Source organism: Phragmites australis, chromosome 9, assembly GCF_958298935.1.
Source record: "Phragmites australis chromosome 9, lpPhrAust1.1, whole genome shotgun sequence".
Classification (NCBI taxonomy): domain Eukaryota; kingdom Viridiplantae; phylum Streptophyta; class Magnoliopsida; order Poales; family Poaceae; genus Phragmites; species Phragmites australis.
Window position 1 is genome coordinate 13,405,081 of NC_084929.1, and position 8,012 is coordinate 13,413,092.

The following is an 8,012-nucleotide window of genomic DNA, read 5'->3' on the forward strand; positions in this document are numbered from 1 at the left end:
CTCGTACACGTAGCGCGTAATGCATCAGACCTCACACACCTAGCTTGCCACGTGCCATCTCGAATCACACGCTTCACTAGTCATGCTTATGTACATCTAGCATGTTATATGTTATATATTTTGAACACTTAGGTATATTCGCGTCAAAGTTTATCATATCTAAAATTAGTTAAGTATAACTTGTTATAAAAGTATAGTTAATAAATTCTTAGCTATAAATATAATAAAATTAATAAAAAGTTAAGTGTATGATGTATGGATTAGAAGGCTAACAAATTGTAATTTGCTACAGTTATAACAGTTAACTAAATATAATGTCAAAATTAACTAAATAATTATCGATAAAAAGCTATGAATGAAATAGACCCTTATCCCATCTCATATACATATATATATATATATATATAGTAGATACATAACTTTTTATGTCTACCTTCGTTTTCGTTTACTTATAGCTAGCTTTTTATCGAAGCAATTTTGATCTTGTATTTTTCTATAAAAATTTACAAATACTTAAAAGTATACTATAGTAATGAAGTATATTTCATCACGAATCTAATAATACGGAAGTTTTAAATATTTATAAATTTTTTATAAAGAAAATATAATGTCAAAATTACTAAAGTTAAAAACTAGTGATAAATAAACAAAACAGAGATGGTAGAATTTAACCATCCTCATTTCTATATACAGGGAAGAAAGGGGAAGCAGGCCAAAATCCTAAACTAGTTTCTATGATCGAAGGTTAGAAGCCCCAAAATCCCATTTCCTCTAAGCTCGCCCAACCACGACTCGCCGGCGGCCGCCCCCCAAACCCTCGCCGCCTTCGTCTCCCCCCTCCCCTCCGAACAGAGGAATTCTTCGTCTTCCACGCGGGATTCCATCGAATTCGGCGGAGCCTTGGCAGGATTCCCGAGCCAACCCCTCGGGACCTCCGAACCGGCACCTGCAGGCAGCGAGATGGGGGCGAACGCCAACCCCTCTGGCTCCCTGGGCGGTCCTCACCGCCACCTCTCCTCCCTGGTGTCCGCGCCGCAGCAGCAGGGTGTAGCGGGGAGCACCGTGGCCGCGCTGCGGCGCGACCCAGGGCTCACCGTGCGGTGGTCGCCCGAGGAGCAGGTCCTGCTCGACAACGGGCTGGCCAAGTGAGTTGCCTGCACTTCTCTTTCTTTTTTGTTTCTTTTCTTGTTGTTGGAGATAAGTAGTGTGAACTGTGTGATTGGAACTCGGACGAGCGTTGAAGTCAGACGTTCTTGGAGCTGCTCGGGTGGCGTCTTGGAGTGTCGGAGTAGGACTGGTGGTTAGTTTAACTATTTGACTTGTTAGTTTTACTTTTGGAAAAATTGATTATATGTCCCAAAGTTGATCAACCTTTGATAAGTTGTTCAAAGTTGATCATCTTTTGATTATATGTCCCTCAGAGACTAATTTGTAACAAAATTTCGTGTTGGATAAGAGAGGTGAACGATAAACTTTGTTACAAACTAGTTCATGTAAGACATGATCAAATGATGATTAACTTTGGATATATTTTCAAAGGTTGATCAATTTTGAGACATAATCAAATTTCCCTTTACTTTTCTTTTACTGCAGCATTAGGTGTTGGTGAATATTGTTCTTGGCTAGATTAGTTCTAGGATTTCTCTTTTTGTTTCTTTCGATGAGTGTAAGAGTCTGTAAGACAGTATGCTATCTTTTTTTCTCATTTATGGACTAGTGCCTCTAGAAGATTTCCTGTCCTATACAATAATCTAGACTTTTGGATTTTGTAGCTGCTACTTATCATGCTCTCATCTAGGATTGTGTTTCTTTTGTCATAAATGACTATATGCTGGACTTCAGGTCATGCTACATGCTGCGTACTTGTGAAAGTGGCGGATAATTTTGTAGATTGAAAGGAAAATATTAACTCCCCAATTTACATTATAGTGCGTCATGTACTTGCTCACAACTAGGGGTTGTATTTAATTACCATGCCATTAGATTTTACGATCTGTTATGTAAGGTGAAATGGTGCTATGATTCTTCTGAAATATGTAGGCTTGCATTTAATATCATCCTGTCAAGGTTTGGGCCTTGTTAGATGACTTATGAAACAGCACGTAATCTGGAAAATAAAAGGAAAAATAAGCACCCACATGGACATGTTTGTGAGTACGTACTACTTACTTGAGTGCAGAGGCTTGCATTTAATATTAAGAGTAAAATGCTACAGCGGTCCTCGAACTTGTCTTGATGTGTCATTTAAATCCACGAACTCTGAAAATGCATTTCTATACCATTAATGTTGTCAAACTGTGTCAATCAGATCCATACCGGTTCAAAGGGGTCTTGATGTTGACATGGTATGCCATGTGGTGCTTGCAAACCCTTTTTATACCCAGATCTGTGTAGCCTCCCTCTAGATCTGTGGGGCCGGGACCCACTGGACTGATTCAACATTTTGACTCCAGTCAAAATCAAAATAGGAGAGGGAGGGGTGGTGTTGACCGGCTCGCCAACGGCGATTAGCGGCGGGGCTTAGGCAGGGAAGGGTACTAAGAGCACCAACACACAATGGGGAACCAATTTGGGGTCTCTACGGCGACATGCAGAGGGGGAGCATGGCCGGCGGAGAGGAAAAGCATCACCGGCCATTGACAACTTAGGCGAGTTTTGCTGGTGGCAACACGGCGAAGGCCGGGTTGGTGATGGGCCCAAGCCGAACAGGGACACACATGAGGATCCTTAGGCAGAGGGAAAGCTCACCGTGGGGCTCTTCAACTTGGAGGATGGCTAGAGTGGCGGGTCAATGGTGAGGCGCAGAGGACAACGATCCGAGGCGGGAAAGATGGTCGCCGAGCTCAATTCCGCTAGGGAGGAAGCGAATCCAACTGGGAACTCGAGGGAGGGGACGGAGAGGGAGAGGGGACGGAGAGGGAGCTCCTCTGAGCTTCCCTTAGTGCGGCTGCGGCGGAGGAGGGCGCACAGTTGCGGGATTGCGACGGCGGCAGTGGAGCTCGTGGTGAGGAATGACGGTCGGGAGGAGAAGAAGATAGGGTTCCGACCGGAATTGTCTTATGGGACGGCAAGCAACAGGAGGACAAAGGCATCCTCAACTTTTCGCGAGGGGGAGCTCCGGTCGGCAGGTCGTCGGTGTCGACACGAAAGCCAAGCTCTGCACGCAGTCTGAAGGAAGAGGGAGAGAGAGGGACGAGAGAAGCCACATATGTACTGCCTTTGCCACGCAGGCACCACATGGCATGTCATGTCAGCTTTAAGACCCTCTCTAAGCTGGTATGGATCTGATTGACACGGTTTGACAATATTAATGGCCTAGAAATGCATTTTTAGAGTTCGTAGACTTAAATGACATACCAGAACAAGTTTGAGGACCGCCAGTGCATTTCACTCTAATATTAACTTGCACACCAATTGTCCTGAGAAAATGTGGCGGCTGGTTCTGCATTATGTTTTATGCATTTGGAGCTAATAAGTAAATGCCCACTAGTCAGTGCAGTAGATGCAATAAGATGCTATAACTAGTGAATTTGTGATGTTATGTTTTATTAGTTTTGTTCCCATTTTGTGACTGCACACTGTTGTAGGTATGCGGCTGACACAGCTGTAGTTCGCTATGCAAAAATTGCTATGAGTCTGCCTGACAAGACTGTGCGAGATGTTGCCCTGCGTTGCAGATGGATGGCTGTAAGTTGGATGCTGAGCACGTCCTGTCTTTCTTATTAATCCATTTAGCATTGTCATGAACCTGACAAAGCTGAGAGTACAGCTTTCATCTTCTTGGGCATGATATGTAGGAAGCTGCATAGACTTCGAATTTGTTTGCACTTTCTTTTGATTTAGTTCATCAATATACATATTGCACTTGCTTATAGGATGAGCTTATGTTTTTGTTTCATTAAGTAATACGTTTAGTGTTTTCAGCATTGCGCTCTTACATGAAGCAATTATTTCCTTTTGACTGACCATATTGATATTATTTAGTGAGTAGCTGATTATAAATGATCTGTCAGCTTGCTACTGTACTGTAACCCCTTGACTTGTGTAATCCAATTTTTTTCCCATTTGTTTTATACTGAACCAGTACGGTGGACTATCTAGCAGTTTCATGTGCATTTCCGGATTCAGTCATTCAGATGGTGCATTTGGCATGCAATGTTTGCAAGCATACACTGCCAACACCATGTTGCGCATCTTTCTCTAACATCTGATATGGATAACTACATTAGTTCAAACCATTAAATTTACTTCCGGCAACATGTCCACCACCAATTCCATTCCCTATTTCAAGAATTATCCTCCCCTTAGAAATGAATTTGAAATCATTGCATCACAGTTATTCGGAATTAGTGGAATCAGAAGTAGTAGCCAACCAAAGCGATTAACAATGCTTTCAAGAGATTGTCGTATCTGGTGGAACTTATCTAATATCTCTCTTTTCAAAGTTCCTTGTAATGTATGCACTGGGTTTCTGCTGACCATGAAGGCTACACCACATTTTTGTCTCCTGCAGAAAAAAGAGAGTAGCAAGAAAAGGAAGGATGAATTATCTAAGAAAAGCAAAGAGAAGGTTGTCATCTTTCTTGCCTACCATTTTCTCCAACTCTTCTCTTTTATCCTGGATATTTCTTTTTCCTTGATAACTCACATTGATTATTATATGTAATAAGACTACATGAATTTTTCCAATAACAAAATTTGCTGTTTATTAAATTAGTTTTAAGAGAATTTAGAGAGGAATAGTTGGATATTAGCTTTTCATTTGTATTGAACTGTGAAAGGCAAATCAAACTTTGTTTTACCAGATTTCAATAGTAATGTTGACCATATCTTCAAATCTAAGTTCCGAAGAAAGTCAGAAGTTGATAATTGCAATCACTTTGACTATAAGTCATATTTGTCTTTGTCATCATCATTTTATGTTTTGTCATGATTGAAACTTTTGATGTTCTTACAAAACTATGAAACTGTAGGAAAGAGTTGGTGACTCTTCATCAAAAGGTCCAGCACATCTAGTAGGACGACCTAATGGCCCACCATATAATCTTCATGTTCTTCCTATGGATGATGATGATGTTTCGTACAAAGGTAAAGTCAAAAAGTTTAAATTGCTCTAGAGCTTGCCACATGCCTCTTTATTATAATAATGATATTTTTATTATTTATGTGCTGTGATAGATACATCATATTTTTCTTTACATGTGTAGAAAGAAGAGAACTGTAACTTTTGAATACCTCTTTATAAAATATGCTACCTCTCTGTTGACATCTTAAAATTTGGATTAAGCAAGTTCTGTTATTTTCTTATGGTATATGTTGAGTGATTTGCTTTGTTCTTTTATTGCAGCAATTGGAGGCCCAACTGGACAGCTTCTAGAGCACAATGCACAGATCTTAAATCAAATATATACAAATATTTCAAACATGCAGGTTCGTCCTGTCTTCTATGCCGAATTTCCAGCATTCAACTCTGGCATAAAAAGATTGTATTTATTACTATGCCTATTTTATTGTATCGGTTGCGGCTTGAATTGCAAGATCACTAAAGTTATGGTGTTTCAGCTGTGCCTTGTTGCCTTTATGTTGTCATTATATCATATTCACACTATCAATATTTCCAACATAATAGTAATCGTGTTTGGTAATAGAACATAAAGATCAATGCTATTTTCCAAGGGAATTTATTAGGTATGTTTTTCAGAAAGGTCCAGTTTTTATTCCTCGATTCTTTGCAGAGTCTACATTTCACCTCGAATTCCAAAACCCTTTACACAAGTGTCAATACATGATCAAATGATTCCTTGCGGCTAGTCCACCATTTGATCCTACATGGCACCTTCTAAATTCTCATTGGCATGACTTCCGCTCAACAGTGGTCCCCACATGTCCAGAAAGTTAAAAGAGAAAATTCTCTATTTTTCCTCTCTCTCTCTCTCTCTCTCTCTCTCTCTCTCTCTCTCTCTCTCTCTCTGAAGGTCATGAAAGTTATTGTGTTATGGGGAATTGCTTGAAAAGCAATGCCTTGGCCAGTTCGAGCACATGACGGTTACGATTTTTCCTCGGCAGCAGCATTGGGGCGGTGGGAGGAGGAGGTGAGGGGGCAGTGGCAGATAATTAGGAGGAAATCTTGGTGGGGTTGAGTACTGGTGTGGATGCAGAGGAAGCCTGAGATGCAGAAGGTAGAGGATGAGGAGGATACGGAAAAGTCTTTTTGCTCATAATCTTGCATTGACACAAGGAATGCCTTGTTAAAATATGCGTTATGTTACTTGTATTTATTACAAATTCCTTGTGAGGCTTGTTTTATTTGTTTTAATTTTGTAATGTTGGCCTGCCATATTTGGTTGATACTTTTGTCTTTCTAATATTCGGATATTCATTCACTACATTTTTTGCAGGTACAAGATAACCTCTCTCTTCTATGCCAAACAAAGGATAATATACTCACAGTTCTGAAAGGGTAAGTTTCTCTATTTTGCCTTTTTTTTTTTTCTTTCTCTAAGAACTTCAGTTAACATGGATGAGTGAATTTGCTTAATATCTCTACTATAAATGCATTTCCTCATACATGTAAAACTTGAGGATTGCCACCAAGTTTACTCTTCCCTTTGATGTTGTTTGTTAATCCACGTGCCAGAACCATCCATAACTTATGCATCAGTCTCCTTATACCGTTATTACTTTTATTTTGTTACTATTACTAGTACCTTTATTATCATTATTGTTTTCACATCATCTTTTTAGTTGAATCTTGTGGATTTCATCCTAGCCTACCCCAACTTGCTTGAGACAAAAGCTGCTGCTGTTGTTGGTAACCTATGGAAGCAAACGCACCCAGTATGACATGTCAGCATGCTCCTTGGTTTAGGAATCTACATGTAGTTGTATCCTTGGAATCTATGTTTTCTTCATGGTACATTTTGCAATTTGACCTCATTATGTCAAGGTTGTTTTTTGTTAAATCATCCTAAATAATTAAGCATTTTATGCTCCACCATCATCTTAAAATACTATATATTATTTCTTGTAAATTAGTTGCTCCTCTTTACTGACCTCTGCTTGTCCAGTGAAATTGCAATAATATAACTACTGGATTGTTTCTCTGTTGCAGGATAAGTGATGTTCCTGAAATAATGAGGCAGATGCCACCCCTTCCTGTAAAGTTACATGAAGATCTGGCCAACTCCATACTGCCAAGGTCTTCAGGTACATGATGTTTTCCGCTGTTGGCTCGTTCAATCACCCTTGCATGGATCAGTGTAGAAAGTTTGGCCATATGGAAAAGGTTTCTATAGGTACCAGATAGATACCTGTTTTTGCTGTCCAGGTCTTAAATCGGGACTTGTAACACCTTTCTCCATTATATCTTGGTTCTATTTGTTCCGCTGATCGTATATGTTGGATGTACAAAGCCGTCAGTTTCAGTCAAACAAGTTTGTAGAAAAAAAATATGGTTGTATGGTTAAACATCTGTACAGTGCACCCGTGAAAAGAATAGCAGTTTTCTGTTTCAGTTCTGTTTAGCGTTGGTGTTGCATTCAACAAACATACAGATATTGATGGCGCCTAAAATTATACAAAATTTGTTGAATTGCAGAAAAATATTGCTCCCACGTCCATTCTGCTACACTGAATTTGTTTGCTCTGATCTCTTCACCTGATTGTTGCACAAAAAAATTATTTTTGTGTGGAGTCAGTGCGTAATAGATAGGGTGTGGAACTCACATATAACTCCAAAGACAAAAAGGCACCTAAATTTTCTTGGTGATAATAGTGCATATCATAGCTTAACTTTTTTCTTTGCAGGTATATAATAGCTTTACGATTGTGCATCAACTTTCTAAATGTTAACTGTGTAAATTTCTATTTAAGGCCTTATTTCATATGTTACAATCGAACATGGATTCTTATGATATAGTATGATCGCAACAATTCTTTCACATGTTCAAATGGAGAATTGGCATATAAGTTTTTATGGGAATTGTTAGAAAATCAATGTAAAATTCTAACGT

General features: G+C 39.5%; 1 protein-coding gene across 1 annotated transcript; it reads left to right on the forward strand.

The window, feature by feature from the left end:
- Positions 1-677: 677 nt before the first annotated feature.
- LOC133928657 (uncharacterized) lies at positions 678-7,513 on the forward strand. The gene is made up of 7 exons (XM_062375085.1): positions 678-1,145; positions 3,588-3,687; positions 4,514-4,570; positions 4,974-5,088; positions 5,348-5,430; positions 6,399-6,460; positions 7,112-7,513. The coding sequence occupies exons 1-7, from the start codon at positions 961-963 to the stop codon at positions 7,212-7,214; spliced, it is 705 nt and encodes a 234-aa protein (XP_062231069.1). The 5' UTR covers positions 678-960; the 3' UTR covers positions 7,215-7,513.
- The last annotated feature ends 499 nt before the right edge of the window (positions 7,514-8,012 follow it).

Excerpts from the sequence above, each read along its gene's own strand:
- LOC133928657 (XM_062375085.1), top strand. The coding sequence starts at position 961 with ATGGGGGCGAACGCCAACCCCTCTGGCTCCCTGGGCGGTCCTCACCGC. Across the intron at positions 3,688-4,513 it reads TGCGTTGCAGATGGATGGCT|AAAAAAGAGAGTAGCAAGAA; the intron begins GTAAGTTGGATG and ends TGTCTCCTGCAG. Across the intron at positions 4,571-4,973 it reads CTAAGAAAAGCAAAGAGAAG|GAAAGAGTTGGTGACTCTTC; the intron begins GTTGTCATCTTT and ends ATGAAACTGTAG.